Below are 25,297 nucleotides of genomic sequence, written 5' to 3'. Positions count from 1 at the left end.
TCACCCCTGTTCTCACAAGTTCCATGTCTCCACCCACGAGGTTTTTCTCTCCCATTACCAAATCCTGCTTTACATCAAAGATTTCTTCTTATCCTCAGAACTCCGTAACTTCCATTTTAAAAATGTTCATTCATGCACGTATTTCCATGACAGAATCCTTTCCATTTTCTGCTGCCACTTTCCTTCTCCTGCACAAATGCTGGAGGACAGGGCGCCCCTGGAATCTCTCCAGTCTGCTCAAATTGCCTAATTCAGCATCTCCCACCAGCTTTCAGCCCCTTCATCTTCCAAACCCCACCTAATCCCAAGATTCTTGCTAGTCTGTTGAAGGTCAAAAAGAAGTAGTCTCATTTAGCCTGAATTATACAAGTATAACATACATTTTACAGTCCTACTTCAGCCTCTGAAGTATCATCTTTATCCACTTAAAACTCTTAACATGAACAGGCTCTGAAGCAGGGAAAGGATGCCCCATGAAGGCAAACTGTCATGTATTTTCACCCTCTGGAATTAGCTAAGGTAAGTTAGCAAGCACAAGAGGCCCCAAAAAAAGAAAACCCCTTTCTACTTTGCCATAGTCCGTACAACCCAGACGGAAACATTTGTGGCTGGAAAACACAGCCCAGCAGTTAATTAACAAGGTTTTTCATGTGCAGGTTGCTCCTCACAAGTCAAGTGCATGTGCTCATCGTTCCCATTAGGCTGAACAAACACTGCAGGTCCCTGCAGCATCAGCAGCTCAGCCAGGCAAGAGCACCTGCTGAACTTGCACAACCCTGACTTTTCAGAGCTGTTCTTTTAAGAAGAACAACTAAAGTTTGGTGGGAAAAAAAAAATGAAATAAGGAACAGGCAGAAAGAATGACTTGTCCTGTCTTGCAACAAAGGTACTAGTGGCTGAAAAGTTTGAAGGTGCAGAAGAAAAGCAGAGAATGGGAAGGAACAGGGGGGAAAAAAAAGGAAGCTGTGGCTGCCCCATCCCTGGCAGTGTTGAAGGGCAGGCTGGATGGGGCTTGGAGCAACCCGGGCTGGTGGGAGGTGTCCCTGCCCATGCAGGAGGTTGGGACTAAATGAGCTGTAAGGTCCCTTCCAACCCAAACCAGTCTGGGATTTCTATGAAACACCATAAAAAGCCAAACCAGGGAAAGTCTCAAAGCCCAGAGAGCAAGACACAAAAAACCCCTTTAAGTACGGGGTTTTATTCTTGTAGATATAAGAGTTAAAATAAATGGATTTTTCTCACGTGCCTAGCACAAGGTGTTTTCAATTGTCTGAAAAAAGGACCAGAATTAGCAAGAAGGATAGCTGTGGGAAGAGGAGCAGTTGAGAAGATACCACAGAATAAGGTTGAGAAAAACCCAAGGAATCCGAAGCAGCAAGCCATGCCCTCGATTTTTGAGGAGACATCTTCATAAAAATGGAGCCAGCTCATTATCTGACCTGTCCTCCCTTGATATCAAGTCTTAACCTGCAGAGCTGGTTAGTTGGGCTTTTTTCTTGGTCCACCCCTCACAAGGGTCTGAGAGCACTGGGCTTTGCTTCCCAGCTCCCACTGCACTGTCACCTTCTGGTGACAAGGGGCCAAGGATCACAGCAGCCTGTCACCTTGGGGCATCTGGTCAGACTAACACAAAAACACCATCACCAGCTCATGTCACCACTCAACCAAAATGCCAACCAACTGCAAAAAAAAACATTCAAAAAGAGTCTGCTACCACCATAATTCCTTCTTGTAGGAGTGTAATTTGTAACTCTGCCTGCAGTTTTAAAAAATATACAATTAGTTTTTAACAATCACTCCATGGCTGTCTAAAAAGAGACCCTCAAACCCAACTACTGCTTTGCTGCTGAGGCCAGAGGTAGCAAAACCAGTGCACTGAAGCTCTCAGCAGGAAAGGTGGTCAGAAGACATGGAAAGCAGGGATGGAACACACAGGAATGCCCCCATCCAGGCACCCAGCACTGTCCTGGGAAGTGCAATCATCACGTTAGTCACCAAAGTCCTCACACACATAGTTGTAAAGGGAAAAAAAATGAACTTCTTTTTAAATAGAAGTAGCTTTTAGCTGCTAGCGACTGGAGCATGGGACTTTCCGTCAACAGGGCAAAAGTATCAATCAATCCATCACCTTTCCAAAAGCACTTCTTACCTGTCTTCAGCCTAGAAGTCCTTTGTACAGAGAGATTTATATATTTAGATGTATTTCTAGAAGCTACTCAACACACTGAACACTGTCCAGACTACCTTCCTTAAAGCTTCCCATCCTTCCTTTCTACACCTTCCCACTCTACTTCCATTTTCGGGATGAAAAACAAGCTTACCCAAAAAAAAGGAACATTAACAGATTGGGTTTTATGAAAACAGTGTGGACTGTGACACATGCCTGAATGGGCCAGACACAGCTGCCCAGCACCACACGCCCTAAAGCAACAAAATCACTTTCCACTTCTCTTATCACCAAAGAGCAGAACAGGCCACGGCACCAAACCTCTACTTGATACACACATTTTTGGAGATGCTCAGCCAGATGGGACACAGGGGTGATGGCAACACCAGCAGGAAGGAAGGAGGAGTAACAAGTGTTACCTGAAGAAGTCACCCTGGGACTCACAGGGTGCAGAGCAGCATCCTGGTTCCTCAGCATCGCTAGAAACAGAGGCCATAGTCTCTCTTTCCTAGAGGCTCAAAGGATAACCCGTCACAGAAGGAGACCTCCATGTACATTCCAGTGTCAGTTTAAAATCCAGTTTGAAAATAGATGAGGGACAGGAACAGAAGAAACCCCAAACCTACATCCTCGTAGTTGAGCGTGCTTTTTCCACCAGGGAAAAATGCATTTCATTGTCAAGACAAAGCTGTTTTAGGAAAAAAATTCTCAGGTTTCATCCACCCATCAACATTTAAAATAAGGGATTGAACAATTTGGAAAGAATCCTCTTACATGGAGATTAAAAGTGGTTCAGTTCCCTGGGAAAGTGGTCCTGCATCTCACCAGGACAGCTCCACAGCCAAGGGCTGGATCTCCCTGCACACAAGCTGCACCTCCAGTGCCTAAACTTCTTTACAACTTCTGAACATAAAAGGATTTCAGAGCTCCTTAAAATCCTTTGATGACCAAGGAGCCTCCTTTGCTCTAATGATCAAACTCAAAATTCCACAGCTGGCAAGCAACGCATTGTAGCTGACCGTTTCCATACTCCAAGTACTTCAATGAAACACCCACACAGTGACAAGAATGAGACTTTAATCAGTTTTAAGTGGAGTTTTAACACTAAGAGATAAAGGGTTGTTAAACACAATAACAAACGGACATCTGATTTGTATGAGGCATTATCCTGTACATGTCATTACTTGGGTTTTGTGTATTCTCAGTGCATAGCATTACACACAGAGCCACTGTTGCACAGCACAATAGTATTTGAAGAGGCTGAATCAGAGTAAGGCTGCTTAACAGACTGATTTTTTTTGTTGTTTTTTTTTTTTTTTTCTTTTAGTATCTATATATATATATGCTATATGAAAACAGACTGAAAATTTGAACTGGCAGAGAAAGGCAGCTCTGCCAAACGCTGCAGTTGGAGCCCCTTTTAGTGCACAGTTCCACCCCATCCATCTGCATGCACGACACTTTCTAACAGTATTTCCAAGGTAAACGAGGCACTTCGTGGCAACCACAGGCATTGTTGACATATTGCACACATTTGCTAGGACTAAACATGGAACTTGCACACGAGCACCCTATTTTTGCCATTTCTTCCTTTTTTGAAAGCTGAACCATTTGATGCTGCGTGTAAACTCCAGTCTACACCGTGTGCCACAGGAACGAATCCAGATGCTGTTTGCACAGCTGCCCTTGAACAGCTGTGGCAAATGTTTTGAGTGGGGCTACCAATGACCAGGGGATGCTCTTACCAAAGTGATGCCTTCAAGTAGTTTCAGACATGTAAGCTGTCGCACATCCAAAAAGGCTGAAGCATACAGTCCAGAAACTCAAGGAAAGATTACCTACAGAATGCAGTTCAAGCTAATGATGAATACTGTCATAAATAAAGTTTGAATAAGGACTCAAAAACCTTTCAGTCATAGTAATTCTTGTCAACTTCTATGGGGGTGGTAACTGAAATAAAGTATAGGAGAGTATGTATAATATATATTTATATATATATAATATATATATAATGCCATTTTTCCATTTCCAATGACTACACCATAAAATGTAAGCAAGGCTTCTCCAAGACATCGAAACATTCAAGAAAAAAAACAATAAATCAAAACCCTCATTCCAACCTTCACATTCCAAAGGAAAAAGAACAGTGCAAAAGCCCATCACGTCCTGGTTTCCAACCAGGCCCTCAGCATCACACACCGGAACCGCACCCATCCAATTTTTGTTACACAAGGTGGGACATACAGCAGTGTCAACATCCGAGGACTTTTAAAAGCATGAACGGTTTTGTTTTATTAGCCAACACAACTTTCAACTGTTAAAAATCAGACAAGGTGAAAAACATGGTTCAAAGGGTAAGAGTTAAACGTTTATGTCCCAAGGTAACCACCTCCTGCTCGTCAGTAACAGCGGGAATAATGAGCGCTGGAACCAGCAATCTTGATCCATTAAGCTATTAAAAGTCTAATTAAACCTACAAGTCAGAAAATATTTATCAGCTTTGTTAGAAGTTAGAATCTGATGAGCAAAACTGACCAACAGATACCAGAAAAAAAAAGAAAGAAAAAGCACTTGATACCTTCGTTTACCAATAGTAATTACTGGAAGTCCTGCCTTGTCTCATTCAAATTCTCCCCATTAATGCTGTTGTACAGGACCCTTACAGATTCCACACACAGTTGTTATCTAGGTGAGAACACAGCTAATGAACTTCAATGTCAGCACCAATAAGTTAATTAGAGGGGGGAGGTTGTATTACATCCTAAAATAGTGTCAATTTGGGGACTTTGGAGAGAACAGTTTTGTCAGCTACTTCACATTTGTAGGCAACAATAATTGTACTCTTAAGTCACCTGCAGTCTGGGCATGTCAATTCTATACCAAGAAGTGAATCTCAAGCCCTACTCCTGGCTATATCCCTAAGAACAAGTAATACCACACTGCCAGGTTAGAGACCAAATTTGTTGGGTGGTTTTGTTTTTTTAACAGCAAACAGGATCTTTTTGGGATAAGATCTGCTTTTTAAAAGTACACATCTTCATACACGTACAGTGTCGGGAGTTTACTGCAACACTGGTTTCCTCTGCATTGTCTGTAATGTCTGCTTTTAAAACATCGTATATACTGAGTATTCAAGTAAAATTCTCTAACAGTTCATTTTCTTTTAAAAGAAGTGTGCAAAACTGCAAAACTCATTGTAATAGAATGTGTAAGGTCAAAGGGGCAGAGCGGCTGACAGAGGTTTGATGGAATAAATGCATCATAAATCTTCAAAACAAACACTAACCTGGAGAATCTCCAATTGGAATTTCCTGTGCACCATTACAAAAGATTTCTGTCTTAATGAGAAAGAAGCTTGCAAGGCAGCACACGAAGTATTCACAGCAGGAATATGATTGAAAAACTATTAACATAAATGTAAGATGTTGACTGATGTATGCACTAACAGCATCTGACTTTTAGCACTGGCCTTGATTACACACGAGATGGAGCAGCCATTACAATTCAGAAAAAAAAAAAAAAGAAATCATTGTCAAATTTTGTAACAATTTGTTTCAAGCCCATATTTGAGTTGATAGCCTCCACATTTGTATGGTTAAGTCATTGTTGCTGTGTTTCCTCTCTGTGACCCCGATAATTTTTTCTCCCTTCATTTGCGGGTCTTTAGGATGGTGTGAAGGTTCATTCCTGTACCCCTATACAGAATCACTCCCTCTAGCTGCCTTTTCTAGCACCATTACACTTAAAAAAAATAAAATGCACAAACAACAAGCAGTGACAGCGGCGACTCTTCAATTGTCCAGGATGAATTAGGGCAGCATGCTAAAGAAAGGTAAGTGTAAATAGCTGGACATGGTACACAGGCCAAGCTCCAGCAGACTATATCCCTTTCTGAGCATTACTTTCCATCTCCCATCCAAAATACATGCATTAGAATGTAGTAAAACCTTCTAGAAACATCTCTTAGCCAACTGCAGACTTTTCTGTTGCCACACAAGTGCAAAAAAAGGGGCAGGATGTGAACCTGTATATTTTCGAAACTTCGTTTGGTGACAGAACACAAAAGGAAAAATTCCTACGTATACACATTAGGTCTGTCTCCACTTTTATAAAACAGGAATAAAATGGGAAAGTGCCATGTTTATAGTTCCTAATTGAAGTTTTAATGTCCTTTTGACACAAAAAGGTATATACATATCAGTTACGTAACCTTTTTTTTTTCCCCAACTGGACAAGTGTCAAACCCTGTAGATTTATAGGGCAAAACAAGATTGGTCAGGAAAGAATTGTTCCTATAATTGGTAATCTGACACTCTGTCCTTTTGCCACTTAAAAAGGTCCTTTTATTTTCTTTTCAGTTTATTCAAGTTTGTCACTCTTCATGGTTGGTTTTTTTGTGTATTTTTTTTTATCTCGGATAAAAAAAATATTCAGACTTTTGTAATCTGTGTATGTTGATCTTCATCAAAAGGTTCATTCTCTGGATCAGAGTCAGTGGTGTCAGAATATCTATAATGATCAGGTTCATTGTCACTAACATCTGGTGTTACAGAAGTTGAACTGCTAGCCTCTGGATTTGATGGTTCTTCTACAGTTTTTGTGAAAAATAGCTTCACCTGGGAAAGGAAAAAACAACATTTAAAAAGGGAACCTGGACTTTAACTGAGGACAAGTAACAATGCAATTTTTAACAGCAGGGCTCCTTTGGCTACACTGAACCATGTACGTGCTCCTCTCTCTGCTCTGGAAAGAAGGAAGGAAAGCAAAAGCACTTCTGAGGTTACTCAGCCTCTCCCTGCCCTCCCTAGCACAATGAACAACTGGCAAAGCAGCAGGTTTTTCAAGCCCTGCTGAGGGTTATTCTGCATATCTGTACCAACCACTGGTACTCCTGGGTTACAGCAGCAGGACATGCCCCACTGAGCTTCTCCACCATCCTATCTGCTAGACCTCTGCAAGCACAAAGAGATTTTATGGCAGTAAGAGTGCACAGGAATGAACAAAACACTAACTGGTGCCTTGTGTGTGTTGAAAGCCTGATCCGAGCAACATTCCAACAAGCAACTACAACCATCACCTTCAAATGAGTACTGGCAGCTACTGGGTCCAACTGGTATTTTTTGAGCAAGTTAGAAAACGTTAAAATTTTAAAAAATTCTTAAAAATGCCTTTTCTACTTTTAAGAACATGGCAATGGCTCAGCTCAGAGGTGAAGCTATTTCCTGAATTCCAGGAATTACCATGTACAGCTCAGAGCTCATGGCAACACAGCTGGTACAGGACAGATGCTCCCTGAGCCTCTGGGTCTCCCACCACCCACCTCTAATGGCTTTGATCAATACCTGAAACAATCCAAAGTCTTTACTCCCAGTCTCTCAACATCTCCTGACTACCCCTAAAGCAGAGAAACTTAGAAAGCTAGAAGCTTTGCTAAGTGGTGGCAACATGAAAACATGAATGCAATCTCCACAGCAGATTCAGATGGTTCCTCCATAAGGCAAGACAGACAAATCAGATCACATCATGCAGCTTTTCAGCTTTGTTTACACATAATATATACTGACCTTGAAGTTTGGAGAGAAATATCTGTTGGCTTTGTCTTTATTTGCTTTGTCTAGATCGTTTTTTGTTAACGTAAGGATTAAATATTCCTTATCATTATCTGAGCGCTCTGTACTGAAAATACCATCAAGTTCCTGATCTGCAACTAGACTTCCATTTTCTACTTTGTCTGAATTTTCATCCAGTCCTATGAAGAATGTATTTACCCAAAAGTGAAACATTTTGTCCTGGAGGAGGAAGAACACAAAGAACAAGCTTGCTTTAGTATTCACTAGTGGCACATTAATTAGATTAATATCATCATCTGGTCAAAAACACAGGGGTAGTATCCGACAAAACTTGTCTGGGCAACAGAACATCACTGGTTACATTGCATGCAAGGACATTTTTGCCAGTTCTCCTAGACAATAGGCAAAACTCTACATTAATCAAACTCAATTTTAACCAATTAAGCTGTCAAAGAAGTCACTCCTTATCAAAAGTTGGTTTTAAAACAAGCTAGCATACCTACAAAAAAAACCCCAAACAAACAGTGACAGTAAATTAAACGTGCATAAAACTGGCAAACATGTGGCATAAAAAGATTTTTTTGCTCATACCTTGCCAAGCAGTAGCCAAACCCAACAGACAACCTGTGCAAACCAGCTCAAGTGAGCAATTATCAACAGAAACATTCTCCCCCACAGCTTCCTGCATAACAGAACACTTGCTTTGATACAGAAGTAGGTGTAACTGAGCAAAACCACCATGTGAATTCAAGACCCCTATCCTAGTGGATTCATCCCTGCTTTATGGAGATGGTTTCTATCAGTCAGATGTTTGCTGACCAGTACTGCCAGAAAGTCAGACTCAGAAGGTGCCTGCTGGCCTACCCAACACAAGTTTTTAATGAGGAGATGAGGCACTGACAGCTTAAGCATATTCAGCTTCAGCAGAACTTGACAGATGGCCATCAACAGCTGGAAAGGTACAAGTTAGATTACCCACCATAACACTGCAACAAGTACACCTGTACAAAGGGGCAAGATATAAAGGTAATGGTGATTTTTACAAGTCACTGGACAACTGGCTGATCTCAGCCAGTATATTCCATGCTTCTCATGATGAGCAGCAGGGTCACAGAGGGTACCTATCTCCACATGTGCTACTGAACCAGCAGCAATGTTTTGCTCTTGGCACAACAATCTCTTAAGATGGCATGGTCATGGCATGGTCAGGAACCTCACCTTTAAGCTCTCAGCTCAGTAGCTCCATGGGATGCCCTGGATACTCCTGGGATCTCCATCACTTGCCACACTTCTGTCAGTCAAGAGTTGATGTTTCCAAGATCAACTGCCATTAGCAAGTTGGTCCTGCCTTAGCACATGAAGCACTTCTCCTTCTGAAGCTCTGAGCTACCTTTACTTCCTCTTTACAAAGGAAACCTCCTGTTTTACTCTGATTCAAGTTTCTCAGGCAAAAGATCCAAAACTTAAAAGGCCAATCTTCCCACAACAGTCAGGGTTTCTGCATTTCTGTTAAGGCTGCAAGGGTGACAAAGCTAGTACGTACCAGAATCTGATGTGCCTTGATATCATACAGGAGCAGAACAAAGAGCTAATTTGCATATTTTTGTTTACCAGAGAGATTTCATTCCAGTTTCTTACTGGAAAAGCCAGGTCCTGTCCCATCTTCCTAGCTGCTCACCTCTGTGGGTAAGCAGAGGAGGAATGAGAGGTGGAACACAAGTGGGCTCTGGTGTGTCTCCTGTGAGCAAACCTCCTGCTGAAAGCCATTTGGCACCAGCAAAATATCACATTTTCCTGGGTCAACAAGAAAGGGGCAGGGAAGTGCTGAACTACTGCTTAACTCACATCCTTCTTCCTCACAGGTTCATAAAAACAGGTGAGCACACAAATACTGGGATTTGAGGATTGTCTGATGAAATAACTTCTACCTGCCTTCTCCACCAAAGCTCAGTAGAGTAATTTTCAGTATCTGAGGTAAAGCATACAAAACCACTTCCACTTTGGGTGTGTTCCTGTAAGCACCCAAAAGACCACCACAACCTGTAAGGAAGTGAAAGGACAAAGACAAAACCCAAATAATTAAGTCAGAACACTCTGCTAGTTAAAGCTACCCACTTCAACACATGCCTCTCCAGTACCTTTGGGAATCAAGTTCATCTACCAGATTACCATACTGTAATTACAGTTGTCTTGGGAGACTAACAGATGTTTGCCCTTGCCACCAAGTCCCTTTGAGCCACTATATCCATGAAGAAGCCTTGCTGAAGCTGATCCATGCAAGGCAGCAGTTGGTAGGTTCTCTCCAGGCCCAATCTGTTCATAAACTGAGCACCCTCTTCTTCACTAACACTCAGAAACAGTTTTTAAAATGCCCACCCCAGGATCTGGCAGCAGAGAATGAACATCCTGGGCAAAAGGGTTTATTCTTCTGCAATGCTCCAAGAAGTCACCACCCTGCCTGCTGATGCCTCATGAAGAAAGTGGCACCCACAAAGACACCTTCAGAGTAACCTAGTCCAGCATCCTATATCTGGATGAATCTCTCAAAAGATGAGATGTTACTCCTGACGAAGCAGAAGACCAGTTAAGGTCAAAGAAATAACCAGTGGCATCACGTTTCCAGCTACAAAACAGGAGGGATTTGGAGTCCAGGTGCCGTCTGCAATGAACAGGAAAATCCAAGCCTGAGCTGATGTTTCCAGAATCCAACAGCTCTGTAAGCAGGTGGATACACCTCCTGCAGTCTCACCTCTGGTGAAGAGGCCATCCTTCCAGTGAGGTTTAGAGAAGAAAGTGCATTTCCATCCCATGACCACAGTTAGAGGGAGATCCCACATCTTGTAGCTGGGGCAATGGTACTACTATGCTTCATCCTTCTTCAGGACCACAATCCAGAAGCAGCAAAGCACCTTGATGCTGCTCCTCAGTGGCACCTCCAGAGAGGTCAGCAGAGGAGAGGACAAAGCTGGTGAACACGCTGCAGCAGATGGAAAAAGGCTTATACCAAGAGAGCTGAAGCAGCTTTGGAGGAAAACAGTGCCAGAGCAAACAAGGCCACTGTTTGTAAACCAATGCCAGCAGAAGCAGAAGGCATGGTCTTGTCATGCCTCACCTTGAACTTCATCTGGTGGAGCAGAACCAGAAAGGATTTACTTGGCAATTAAGAGCCTGCCTGAACAAGCAACTGCAGGGACTCCGCTTTACTGACAGTCTGGAGAAGACAGATGATAAACTTCTCACTAGACATCTTTTAATCTGTTTTCCTTGGAATAAATCTGCAGAGGTCTTCAGGGACTCAAACTAAACAATGCAACTTGGCCAAGCTGGTCATTTATCCTTTTATCTCTCTCCAACTTTTTAAAGCATCAAGTTCTTTTCCTTCCTTTTCCCACTACACTAACTTAATTAGCTTAATAAACTAAGTTTGTGGGTACTGGAACATGGCACAGCCACTCAAATTGAGGGAAGACTTGATCATGTTTTTTGGAATTAGTTCTTAAAGCTGATAATTGTGCCACTGCTTTAACTGAAAACCAAAATTCAGGCAAAGTGAGGATTCAGCCAGATCCAGCTAAAGCATCAGGCTCCAAGCTACTTCATGGGAGACAACAAAGAAAGTTGATGTAATATGGGCCAAGGACGGGAATTTTAAAAATCAAGGCATGAACTGAACTTGGGCTTTATATAGCAAATCAGATACCAGATCAAGTGCTCACAGGGACACAATCCAATGAATAGGCTTCTGAAAGCAACTATTAGCTAGAGGCTTTTTTTCAATGTGTTTTGCTTCACTTCCAGTTACATCACAGGCATCTGCCTTGAGTAGGAAAAAATAAATGGCAGATGTTTCTTCCCATAACCAAATCTGCCTCATAAAATCTACAGTGCAGTATCAGACACTTGAGACAGAAGCTGATTTAATCACACTGTTCTGACATCCAATACTTACCCCTACTGTGTGCAGTTCTCAGGCTGACAGAAAAATATACTTCACTCTAGAGGCTCTAATTGCAGACTGAGATTCAAACCCAAGATCATTTAAGACATCAGCTACGAGTTCCCATATACTCCTAAAACTTTAATTTTGCAGAGATATCTGCAGGTCCTTGTAATCACTTTGCAGCATCAGCTAAGGCTTTTGGAGATCCTATCCAGCAACGAGAAGATGGTGTTCCAAGATGTTCCCTACCAGCCTTACAGCCTTCCCATAGTCAGGGCTGATGGAATTTCTTTTATCCTTTTCAGATCAACAGGCAAAGTCTTCTAACATTTTCAGAGCTCATTCTTCAGTGTTTGCTAAACAGTAATCCCCTCAAGTCCTCTTGAGCTGTGTAGCAGAGCTTCTCATCTATCCAGAATCAAGAGATGAAGTGGCCTACTCAAGAGCTCAAGCAGTGCTGGTCAGCACTGCCCACGCTAGAGTCAGGGCATAAACCACCAGTGACTCTTACCAAAAAAACCAAACCTGTACACACCAACATTTCCCTCTCATCTATACTGGGAGAAGACTCCTGAAAAAGGTCTCCCTCACCCTCAGGCTTTGCAAACAGGAAGATGATATCTTCTGCAATATTTTTAAACAGACTCTCAGTGAACCAAGTTATATAAGGAAACTCTAAAATACTTTAAAATGATCATGTCAGGATCAATAACTAGAAGAAAAAGGCTTCAAAACGATGCATGGAAACAAACCTAGAGAGACTACAAGCAGCAGCCTGAGATGGAACAAGCTACAAGTCAGAGAAACAAGCTCAGAAAACCTTCAAATTGCTAATTTCTATCCACCAGATATTCCTACATAACTGTTCTTGAACCTCCACCCATTTTGTTCTCATATGAGCATGCATTTAATTCTTGAAAGGAAGGAGGTACATCATTCAGAAGAAACAGACCAGGAACAAAGTAAACAACTTCATCAGAAAAGAAAGGACCAGAAGTTGTGAACTTACTGAGGCCAAGTGGCACAGATTATGGAAGAGCTGACACAAGGTAACTTTCTCAAAGCAGTTGCTCTCCTTCCAATGTCTCACTAGCAGCAATAATCCTTTGGCCAAGGTCAGCTCTCACTAGCCACTGAATTTGCTTAAGTTTTGCCATTAAAAAACAGGAGAGTTGACTGCTTTAAATTTCACATTCACATTGCAATGTTAAGTGCTTGAAGTCATTGGCCATGCAAAATTGTTTCATGAACAATCATTTTATCCAAGAGCAGCTTGATCAAAGTTGAGGAGGACCCTCCATACTAGAGGGCTCTGCAGATAGTGCTGCTGTTCTTCAAAGGATTCAGAAATTTGAAAGCAAGCCCAGGTGAGCAAATGTGGAGCACTTCACCTGAGATCAGTGGTATCAAACACCAAACTAGACCCAGCAGGAAAATACAAGTTTCCTCTCTCTCCAGAGATGACACATGGCTGTTCTCCAGCCTGAGGCCTGGAAGGGATTGAGAATTATACTTTTAATTCATGTTATAAGGGGCTTTTATTAGGTTTCTTAAGGAAAGTTAAAACGCAGACTGGTAGATACGTGATGCCTTCGAGTGCATGCAAGAAAATCTGTTTAGCAGCTACCCATAAATCTACTAACAGAAAAGCTTGGAAGAGCAAGAACCAGTGACCAGCAACAGATCTGTCACTCCAGCTTTCATAAATACATGTGAATAAACCAGAACCTCTGAAAGATAAGATACTGTTGCTCCTAATTATGCTGTTCTTCATTAATTACGTAATCACTGGTGGTGATCTCCAAAATGCAACAAGATTCCACAGTGGAAGGCCCTCTCTTTTCAGGTTTTGAGTACAAACTAGAAAAGGAACAGGCACAGATGTGAACCAGTTGTACAAAGAAACGTATTCAACTCTGTGCCAAGGTAGGTTTTCTGCCACGAATATTCACCTCTGCCCTATTCCCATCTTAGTCACTTCATGTAACAAGTTGTCAAAAGGACCATGTGGAAGGATCTCCTCCAGTGCCAAAGCACACGTCAGAGATGGAACATTTCACTAATTCTTAACATGAAGACCTCAGCAATGGTTTCATAAAACAGGCTTAACCTAAGAGGATCCACAAACCCTGTCCCAAATGCCTTCAAGTCGTGTCTACATTTACAGTAGAGCTAACAGAGGTGGTGGTATTACTAGAACTGGGTAACACCATAAAACTACTTTATTTTGGCCTCTGCTCTTATAAAAGGTTGAGGGCAAATAGACACTAGATTTAACAGATCTTTGAGGCAGATATCAAGGCAGTTTCCTCCCAAAAGTTTTCCGCCTATTATTGGGACAGTTTCTACCTCTCAGAAAAGCTCAGATATGAAAAGAGCAGCTTTCACATCCCAGCATTTCTTGGCCCTAGCAGCCTAAAATCACTGAAAAAAGGAGCACCTCTGCACTACAATCCACAGAACCTGAACAGTCAGGGGACCTGATAAGGACAGGCAGAAATTACAAACGAAAAAATATCCGCCAACTACTCAGAAACTACAAAGAGATTCTTAAGAAACGAAACCATGGCTGATGTAACACTCTGAAATGAAACTAAAGTACAGTAACAGGCTCGCTGCATTTCTGGAGACAATACCAGACTCTCCTCAAGACAGAACTCACATTCCAGAAATGGTCTGTGATAACGAGTTGATGCTGTCGCTGGATCTTGGTGCTCTCTCTACAGGTAAATCAAACACAGGAGTTTGTTCCTGGTGCTACAGAGCCAAGATATAACATCTGAGCTCAGGCATGGGAAGTACAGCACAAATTTCCCACATAGTCCATTTGTAATCCATGTGTTACTGAAGACAGTCAAGAAACCACAAATTCACAGTTAAGATAGGACAGAGACTGGGTAAAACAGGCAGGACCTTGTCTAAGATGTTTGGGTTTTGTTTCATGTCCTCCCTGCATCCCTCATGTCTAGCCCACAGTACTTATCTAGGTGCTCCTTCTCAAAACTAGCTTCCCAAGCATTGCAGTATTAAATATCAATTATTTTAATGTTGACTTAAAGTAGAATTTCTACTTTTAAAATGCTTTGATTTACAGTTCTCTCTACTGCATACAGCTGCATTGATCAAATCAAACATCTCACTAAAGAGGCAGAAGAAAATATTCCCATTAAGAAACTGTTTGAAAACTTATGCAGACAACATAATACAACATTCTCAGCTAGTAAAATTTCACCATTAAACTAATTAACAAAACCTTGCAACTGAACAAGCCCACAAAACAGTGTGCTTGTGTATTTACACACACATCTGGTAGGTACAATCTGCGTGCAGTTATAAGAGACTGTGTTCTCATCACTCCCAACCCACTCTAGTATTTTTTCATTTTAATGCTTTGCCTGTAACACGGGATTCACTCAATGAATGCTCTCAAGTTTTATAACACCCATTAAATATTGAACAACTACTCATAAAGAATTTTAAGCGGTAAATACAAAGGTAACTGAATCAACATGTTCTCAGCCTCACCCTTCCCTTGGGTAGGTACAAACTAGCTCCACAAGCATCAGAACTCATGCAACCCAGTGAGGAAGCATCCACCTTTAAGAACTCACTGGTTTGGTGTCAAAAGTAGTTCTAGATTAACTTTTTCCACAACTGACACACTGATAAAATTCTCAGCTCTGAGGGAAGTCTCGGTCTAACATCAAGGCAGCGCAGCTGGGAACCAAGAGACGGCTGAAGAGATTGCAGAGGTACTTTTATCAAGTGCGTATGGACATAATTATCTTGGAAATGCAACCAAATTTGAGAGAAATGAGACAACAGCCCACAGACAGATCTTTTGTGCCTGCTCAAACCTTTGGAAAATGTAGCAGAGAAAACAGCTGGAGTTAACTTGCTCAGTATGCAAGTCTATTTTTAGAACCAGAAGGTTTCTTCCTCAATTAGATTACTCACTACTACCCAAACGATTGCAATACACATCCAGCATAATTTCTATCCAACCTCTGTACTTAATCTCACCAACTCTCAAAACATCCAGCTTTCATTTTGTGGTAGTCTCTCTCCTTGGGAAAACTAGACATCAAAGAATTAAAGGTTGTAATTACACATCACTGAAGAACAACTGATAGCTTTGACAACATTTTCTAGAAAAGTGAAAAAAAAAAAAAGACGACAACCAACCTTTTTCAACATCTTGTTCTGTTTGTGGAAAAATTCCACTTTGATATCACCACATACTGGCAAAGGCTGAGGGAATTCAAAGTACATATACTTGTCTTCACGTCTTGAGGGTCCTGAAGGGGAGGTGAATATCTTGACCTTTAGCTGGTACACCACAAACTGAGGATCTGCATGGCAAAACAGAGTGTTGCTTTGTAAGAAATGCCTCGAGGTGTCAAAAAGCACAATGTTAGTATCAGAAACACGATCACGAGCTACAATTATTTTGAAAGTTAAATACGTATCTATTAAGAGTTAAACATGGCAGGACAAACTTCACTAGGTGTTACTGGAAACAACCTCACAGATTCCTGTCCTTTGTAGGAATACTTTCAGACAACCACAGCATTCCTAGAGGGTTGCTCTTTCTTTTTTGCATTAGAAAAAATAACTTCATGACTCTTCCTTGTGTACTGCCTCTCATCTCTGTATTATGTGGACATAACTGAGGGGTTTTATTCTTGCTCATTTCTTCTTGGCAGAACGGGAGGGCATGTCAGCACAAAGTGAATTCCTACTCTTACAGAACTGTTAAACAAACCAAAACAATAACAAAATTTAACATTCATTCACAAACCGACCAGCACCAGCAGACCATGCAGACACAGACTGGGAGGCTACCCTGGAAAACAGCATCAGCAAAAAAGGGCAAGCCATGGTGTAACTTTCCAAGTTAAATCTGCAGGGTAACAGCTGAAGTTATGAGGGGTTTTTAGTGCAGTCTAAGCAGAATTTTTCCAGAAATATTAAACTTATTTGTAGAAGTCTTTCTGCATATGCTCCTTATTTCTCTGTTGGTATCAGATGCAGACTGCTCTCTACGATACCCTGAAAGCACTCCTCAGAGCTGTGGAAGTCCCTACCAATCACCATCCTCACTGAGCACTGTCCCCATCAAACCCACTCACATTATCTTGCTGAACAGCCTGGCTATAAAACTGTTACTCATCTTCAAATCCTCAGAGTCATAAAACCCTGCTGGGTCAGTGACTTGAGAGCAGGGGGAAGGTAACAAGGAAGTCAGACTTAAAAGTTATGTGTTGGTAAAATGACTACCATTACATATAACAAGACTGAAGAAGTAACATAGGCCATCGTTTTCATGTTCCGAAACGTAAAATATTGAAGTCCACAAAGATGCTGAACTTGGTAGTTACTCTGTCTTCTCAGGTGCTTAGCAGATCTTTTGTTTATCCCACCATCCAACTGTGAAAGCAGCATGCTAACAGCCTGGTATGGACAAACAAGCTAATGCCCTCGTGAGCAATCCGTGCCTGTAGCCTGATTTCGCAAGGACAGCACAGTTTATCCAGAACATTAAATACGTGGTAATTGCAGAAATCTGTAACCTCCACACCTCTACCCTAGAGGCAGGGTTTTTTTTGGCAGAGGCTCCTCCTCTCCTCCTCCTCTACAGCTAGCCTGATGGGTTGCATGATTGTTTCTTATGTGCATTACATGTTCAAGTACTGTTATAACAATATTAATAGTGCATTTTAAATCAAAGCCACAGGAGGCACTGAAGTTAATGACACATTGCAGTAATCTCCATAGCAAAGACTTCTTCCACAAAAAAAAAAAAAAAAAAAAATGAACACCCAACACCAGGCAGTTCCTGCCCTGTAACACAGCCCACAGGAGGACAGAAGCGAATTCATATTTACACTTTAAAATTTCAAGGAATCTGCTGGTTCTTACTCATACTGTGTACCAGCAAACCAGACTAATCATTTACAGGTGTATTAACACTTTGTAACCCTTCAATTAACAAAAAGTTTCTTCCAGAGCCAATTAGATATTTACCAAGTTGAACCACTCTTTTTAAAAGAAAAAAACATCATGGGAAGTATGATGTTGCTGCATTTGAAGCCAACATGTCATTAAGCAAATGTTTTTTGACAATTCATGTTTCCCAAGAGTTGCTGTAGTAAGAAAAAAAAAAAGCTTTTAATGAAACTAAGGAGCAAGTATCCAAATATATATTTATATATGGCATCACTTAGGTCAAACTGTTAACAATTCCCAATTTATATCAGGGCAACAGCTCTACAAGTTCTTCACAGACCTTAACTTATTACACCTGGGAGGATGCTAGCGGACAGACCAGGTTTTGGAAGGTCAAGTGTTTAAGCATGATTTTCTCCGCCCTCAAGATGTGCAGCTCTTTGTGTCACATAACAGAATGGTACCAGTGACATCAGCAACCAAGTCCCAGGTGCCTCCTTAGGAGAGCTACGGGAGGTTAGGGAGGTGCTGAGTACTTACTGCAAGTTCCGCCGCTGAACATGGGAATTGTTTCAAACATCATCTTGTGGAACAGCAGTGCCACCGGTCTGTAATCCAGGTGATTCTTTAACAGGTAGCTATAGTAGTACACGTAGCGTCTCTGGCTGGGAATTGTCACTCCCTAAACAAAGCAAAACAAACACCAAAACCCATCAAGCCCATTTATTAGCACTACTCCCAGAGCTCCTGCCCCTTAGCTCTGAATATAGACAGAGGCCAAGCAGGAGGGTTTTAGCGCAGTGACTCATTATGACCCTCAGCCATATCTACATCCTGGACACCCTACGGACTAGCAAAGACATAACCCACCTCCAAACCATCCCCAAAGTCAGCCTCTGTACATGGTCCCCTTTTCACAGAGTCACAGAGTGGTGGGGTTGGAAGGAACCTCTGGAGATTATCCAGTCCAACCCCATCTCCCACAGCAGGTTCACCTAGAGTAGGCTGCAGAGGATGTTATCCAGGCAGGTTTGGAATGTCTCCAGATGTGGAGACTCCACAACCTCTGGGCAGCCTGTCCCAGGGCTCTGTCACCGTCACAGTAAGTTTCTTCTTTTGTTTGACTGGAACCTCCTGTGCTCCAGCTTGTGACCACTGCCCCTTGTCCTACCACTGCACACCACTGAGAAGAGTCTGTATTTAAGAGGAAGCTCACTGCACACATTAACAGCAGGCAATTAATTCATTACCAACCAGTCCCCAGCACAGAACAAGCAGGACACTGGTTTTCCAGTTACTTCAGTGCGTATCTCCAAACACCCATCTCAAACAATAAGGCAAAGACTGTAGACCCAAGAGTCATTTAAAGATGGTTTCATGCTGCTGCTTTTGCTTTTTTGGGGTGGGAAGTGTCAGACATTAAGCAGGAGACACCTTGAACACAGGAATTTTTAGCACTATCACAAGAGTTACATTTTGACAGCCATTTAAGAGAAAAGACTCTAATGCTGTTTGCTAGTATCACTGTATTCAAGACTGATGATACCTTTTAATACAGAATGCCTTTCTGAAATGTTGTCTCAAAAACCAAAGGTGGAAATTAATAGGCCCAATAGCTGAAACTGTGAAATGAAGGACTTCTCAGAGGAATTACAACTCCAACATAAACACTTGCTTTGAGAACATACAACTAAAAACCATTTTTATTACTAAGTAAGGGAGCAGCTTTAAAGCTCTTACAGCTAATAGCTTCAAGCAGAAGTGATAAAGATGAAAAGTAATTTAACTCCCTAGAAAATGCATTACATGGTTCATAACAACCCACACTATGTACTTGCAGCATCATCAGAAGTAAACTTCCATATTAAAACTAAATGTGAAACTGCAATAAACCAGAGGTAACAAGAAGTTTTCACGTACAAGTCTATGAGTATTTTGGTCCCAAAACCTAGAACACAGCATTGCTGTAAACATAGTTTTAATAGCTGCTTCACTTTGCATCAGCCATGAGCTGAGTGGCTACAGTAATTTTAATTGAATAATCATATCTATTCTGCACACATGAAAGTCAGCTCTGCAGTGTCTGATCCCCTACTACCTTTCCCAGGAGGACAGCACGTTAACAGACTCTCTAGGAACTGTCAGTCTCATCTACCACAACTCTCACTTGATGTTGCAAAGGCCTCTGTGAAGCTTCTGCTCCCTGCAGACACATGGGGAGAGCTTGATACACAAGTACTCGAGGTCGTTCCCTTGACCAATTAGTCATACTTCCCCTTGCAATTAGACTCATGCTTCCTGTCACCATGAACTAACCCTCTTGGGACTCACTCTGCCAGGCACATTAATGGCAACAGTGACTTCAGCCATACTCATCTATATACAGCTGTATACAAAACTCTGCAGCTTATGCTTGCTTTAAACAAAGAAAATGTGGGACCTAATTAAAGCCAATTTTCCTTCATCATACATATTTTGGTGCAGAGGGGGGTGTGGGTGTGTGTAAAGGCATTTTCTTGTCCCTAGGTGCAAACAGCTTTTTGATGCCTCATGTACTTTGAGTTCAGGAAGTCATTTATGTAAAGGTGTGGGGAAGTGTCGAATCAGAGAGCACCACTTGAGATATAACACTGAAAAATATTGGTCACAAGGGAAGAAAGAGCTCACAGAACCTGCACTGAAATACCTGTTTATAAACACTACTTTAAGGATTACATGAATCACGTGATGCCCACTGTCCACATAAAGATAACCACACAAGTGGAGCTGGAAAAACAAAAATCTACTCTTCCAGGAGAAACACCAAAACAAAGTCGCTGGTTACAGACAGTATTTACAGGGAAGCTAAACAAGGCTCTCAGTATTCCTGTTTACTAAGTTCTCCCTTACCTCTAACATGCCAGAGGTACCATGGATGAGCACCTGACTGACCTTACCCTCCACACATCAACTTGCAGATATACCACCATCTTCTTACAAAAGGGAAACTGAGCCACTACATGCTTGCTACTTCTTAATTTTTGTAGTTTTCATGCTATTTTCTGTGGCTCTTTTGATCATCTTGGTCAGCAGGAGTAATCTACAACTGTTTATTCATCACACAGCTCGTTCCTATTCACTACCCTATACTCTTCCCAAAAGCCACAGAGCTCTGATGGGAAACCTTGTCTTGCTCTAGTTTGACATCACAACTATCCTCTCAGCAGCACATGGAGTAACAGCTCCATGTAAAGAGAGCAAACTAAGTCACTTCCAATAAATTAACAGCCACATTCTAACATTCCTTATGTGCCACTTCTGCTCTCAAGAGCCTTCAAATGTGAAGCTCTGCTTATTAGAGGCCTACACACTGTGAAATTAATACTTTATGCAAATATTAGAGAAACACAGAGACCTCTGTACTTGAGTAGGCTGAAAATGGCCTGCCAGGATGATCCCCCTGGGCTGCTCTACCAACATACACAAAGAAATCATGAAGGATGAGCAGGGAACCTTGCTGAAGTGACCCTGCCAGGTCCTACATACAATTACTGCAAAGTCTGTCTATACCACTGACAAGGTCTTAACAGAAAGCTCTTGTAGCCATAAACATAATTTCTCTGAAATGAGATCTTCCCGTTCCTCCTCAGGAGGAGCACAAGAAACTAAATGGCAGCACCTCGTGAAGCAGGCTCTGAGCTGTCAACATCTGGGCTTAACTACCAGTTTATTGGAAAGGGGCATCCAACAACAGACTCTTCCAGCACACATTTCTAGTAGGGATGTTCAACAATAACATATATTGTCATGACTACACACCTCCAACCACCACCACAGAAGTTAAGAGAACCTGAAGAGACGAACAACTCACCAATTCAGGCAAAACAAGCTAGAACAATCCTCTCATTTGGGCTGAAAATGCTGAACAAGAAAGATCACTGACCAACCACCCATTTGATGCAACGAACAGCAGAATGCTATTTGAAAGCCTATTTTAAATAAACTGTCCAAATCTTCTTGAACAGGAGATGGAAAAACCAGACTAGTTTAGTTGTGACCAATTGCTACTGCTGCTTATAATTTAGAACAGCACCAATCCAATAATCTTAAAGCTAAATGAAACCAGATATCACAACTGATGGAAACTGTTTCTTAAATAAATTGACTATGCAAACAGACCTCCAGCAGGAAAAACATAAAGACATGGGTAGGAGAAGAGAAAATAGCTCACCTTCTTGTCTCTGGTCCTTACTTCCCCATAGAAATCTAGGGCTTCTTGAGCCTTTAAAAACTTGCCTCGATGCAACAAATATGCACATATCATTACACCAGTTCGTCCCTTTCCAGCTTTACAGTGGATTGCTGCAACATGATTGTCATCTTCACTTAGCCATTGGTCAAGATCTTCACAAAAAGGTTTGATAAGCTCTAGCTGTGGTGGGTTATGGTCTTCAAAAGGGTACTGTGCAACTGCAACGAGAAGTAGTCATGTATCAAAAGCTCAAAAGGAAATGACACCAAGCTCAAATAGACAGGTCAACTTTGTGACAAGCATGCAAGAAATTAAAATGTTAAATAAAGCCCTGTCTTACATGTAGATAAGTGTATTTTTTTATTCCAGTATCATTCAGCAATACACTGCATATTATATGCATTGCAGACATGTCTCTAGCAATACACAGGCAACTAGCCTGCTACATGAACAGACCATTTTACACCACTACTGAAATGAATGGCACATCTTCTATGATGAATTTTCTAGAATTTAAGAGTACATTGGCACAAAGAATAACCTTGTGAAAACCCATTACTCTATGAGTAATTAAGACTACCTGCTGTAAGAAAACAGAGCCAGATTTCAGTCACTGATCAGACAATGCTGAAAAATTCTGAGCATGGTTGCTGCTGTATTGGGAACAAACCTCAGAGTTTGCTCAAATGGGGTTTTGGAACTAAAACCTTCAATTTCCACATTAAGAAGATGGTAATCGAAAAAGAAATCTCATGGAAGGCACTTGCAATACTTATGGATTTTAAAGTCAAACCACTGACAGAAGTTGTCCTTTTTCTTATATGGATATATACACAAGACTTTTTTCCATCTAGAGATGGAAAGAATTTCAAATGAGCATGCAGGAAATGAAAGAAATCTGAAGGTAGCAAAAAATAAGCAATAAGCAGAGACAAGCACACAAAGTTCTAACACCTCAGAGAAGGTGACAGACAATCCCATGCTGACTGGCAGAATTCCATAGGGCTGCACTAGTTTCATCAGGAGAATGGCATTTTATAAAGTGCACCCCAATTCTCCATTGACAGACAGTCTTGGGATCTTAGAAATACCTGGATCACTGAAACATTCTCAGCTAGAAATACCATTTCCTTTTCTGGTCTAAAAATGAATACATTTCATTTTTTGGCAAGTGTTTGTATTTGCTTCATAAGTACTACTCTTGTCACACACACACATGAGGCTCCTTTTGAGGAATCCTCAGGGACTTAGAGCAGGAGTGATTAAGTCATGGAACTGCTGAATTACTGCAGCACAAGTCCAAAGCCTTTTGGAGGGATTCACAAGGACAGTTCATTCACTCACAGGACACATCACCCACTTAATCTCCCAGAAGAACAGACAGGGAAGCCTGATAAGGTGAATAATCTTTGCTAAAGAAGCAGCAAAAGTTAATAAGCATGAACACACACTAATGAATTGTTCCAAGTGGAAGACCCAAAGACCCCCCAGATGACCTTTTTAAGCAAACTTTGAGATATCACTGTTTTCAACAGATGTAAACGAAAGGAGGAACTTATTTAGAAACCCCTAAGAGGCTGTTATGAGATGCTGCAAATTTGTCCATATAACTTTGACTCTGTATCTTAACTACATCCAGTATGGTTCCCATGAAAAGGAGAGACAAAGCAGTCCTGAAAAAACAGCCTGAAAAATCCCAACTAGTAACAGTATGCTGAAGATGCTAAGATTTGGATCAAAGGGAACCTTGCAGTATTTTTTTCCAAGATGGAATGAGTAACAGATAAAGTGATGGTGCAGAGGGATTAAGAGTCAAAAGCAACCTTAGGAAACATTCTGCTGCACAATCTTGAGCAGGTCCTTGAGAGAGTGCAGGTCTTCTGTGGTTTTGGTTCCTAACGCTGGAGCACACAGCATGGAGAAGCTCTCCAAGCTCTAAGACATTGCAAGAAAAATCCCATAGCACATAAAGGAGTGAAAAAAAATTTAAAAGGAAACCCTGCAGCAAAGCAGAAAGCAATTTCCAGCATGGAAGTATCTTGGAAACTGCAAAAATCCTAGACAGAAAGCTAGTGTCCAACAGAGATGCAGAGCTTTTAAGGTTTGGTTCTGAATTTTATGCAAGAGCATTCAAGTTGAATAATGAACTACTATAATGTTTCATGCTAAGTGTACAAATAAGTTTCCTTTGAAACTAATTCACTTCCTTGACTAAAGGAAGCCCTGACTTGCCTATTTGGTTATCTAAGGTAAATAACTTGGGATGGAAAGAAAAAATACTGCATGTGGCTCCCTACAACAGTGTTGTCTTATGCAGAGGAGCTGTGAAAGGTGCTGTCACCAACAACATTTTTGGCTGCAACTGACAGTGAAGGGATCTGAGCACCCATAATGAGAAATCAAAAGCAAGTATATGTTCTGGACATTTCAGAAGTACATCCTTTTCATTTATGCCTTTTCTCTTCTTACCCAAAGTATTGCTCAAGCAGATGTTAAAATGCTTTTTTTTCTGGCTTGTAAGCATTGAGTGAGGCTTCTGGACACTGCCATTCAACACCAGAAGAGCAAATCAGAGGTGAAGATGACTTCAACATGACAACTTCAGTCCTTCTATGTTTAGACATTAAAGCAGCCAATTACATTTTGATCATGTCCTAAACACCTTTTTTACAACTAGAAGGATGGTTTAAAATAATAAAAGAAGTTAAGCCCTTGCTATGACATAGTAGTAGACAGTGAGGCCAAAATTTATTCATCTACTATTACAGACACAGAAGTACTCCTCATCTACCCAGCCATTCTGAAGCACTGCATGAAGAGGACAAACTCTACTGCTGTGCAGAGATGTTCCTCTGCACCAAGAATTAAGGTCCATCTGTATTTAATACCTGGGTAGTTAATACTGACCAAACAGTTACATCAGTTTCCACTCAATAAGAGTCTGATCAGGAGAAGCCCCTAAAAGCTTCCCCCTCTGGTTCTGGCAGCTCAAAAAATGTCTCATCTCAAAGTAACATCACATGGAAATTAAACTTCGGGGTTTTCAGCAACTAAAGATTTGTTCCAGGTCTTCAAAAAGTTGTTTTATTTGAACAGTGACAGTGGCTTAAGTGTTCCTCATTTTTGTCCTAAGTGATGCTTCTACATAAAACCCAGACTTCTCCAAGCTTCACATTAAAATTTTACATTAACTTTGTACAATTAATTGAACAGAAATTTCTATATAACCCATTCTGCAAAAATTTTTGCAACACTAGACTTCTGATTGCCTTGCTAGATCTTGATCCAGTTAACTGTCAGGAACACACATTTCTGAAAGCATCAGGAATACAGAAAGTTTCTCCATGACTTGAAGCAATCTGACATCATTCTTTGTGCCCAAGTCTCCCACATCAGCTCCTCCTTTATACCTTTGTTCAGAAACACTGGGGTTTAAAAGG

At 41.3% G+C, this 25,297-nt stretch overlaps 1 protein-coding gene across 1 annotated transcript in view; it reads right to left on the bottom strand.

Annotated features, from left to right (window-relative positions):
- Nucleotides 1-3,227: 3,227 nt before the first annotated feature.
- The window catches only part of PTEN (phosphatase and tensin homolog), a 47,892-nt gene continuing 25,822 nt past the window's right edge, over nucleotides 3,228-25,297 (bottom strand). Inside the window, exons 5-9 of the mRNA XM_051617063.1 lie at nucleotides 21,837-22,075; nucleotides 18,167-18,308; nucleotides 15,863-16,029; nucleotides 7,732-7,956; nucleotides 3,228-6,783 (exon numbers count right to left, since the gene is read on the bottom strand). Of these exons, the coding sequence (XP_051473023.1) occupies nucleotides 6,598-6,783; nucleotides 7,732-7,956; nucleotides 15,863-16,029; nucleotides 18,167-18,308; nucleotides 21,837-22,075 (959 nt within the window). The 3' untranslated portion in view covers nucleotides 3,228-6,597. The remainder of the gene's footprint in view (nucleotides 6,784-7,731; nucleotides 7,957-15,862; nucleotides 16,030-18,166; nucleotides 18,309-21,836; nucleotides 22,076-25,297) is intronic.

Source organism: Apus apus, chromosome 4 (assembly GCF_020740795.1).
Source record: "Apus apus isolate bApuApu2 chromosome 4, bApuApu2.pri.cur, whole genome shotgun sequence".
Lineage (NCBI taxonomy): Eukaryota > Metazoa > Chordata > Aves > Apodiformes > Apodidae > Apus > Apus apus.
This window is presented reverse-complemented; position numbering and strand designations above follow the sequence as displayed.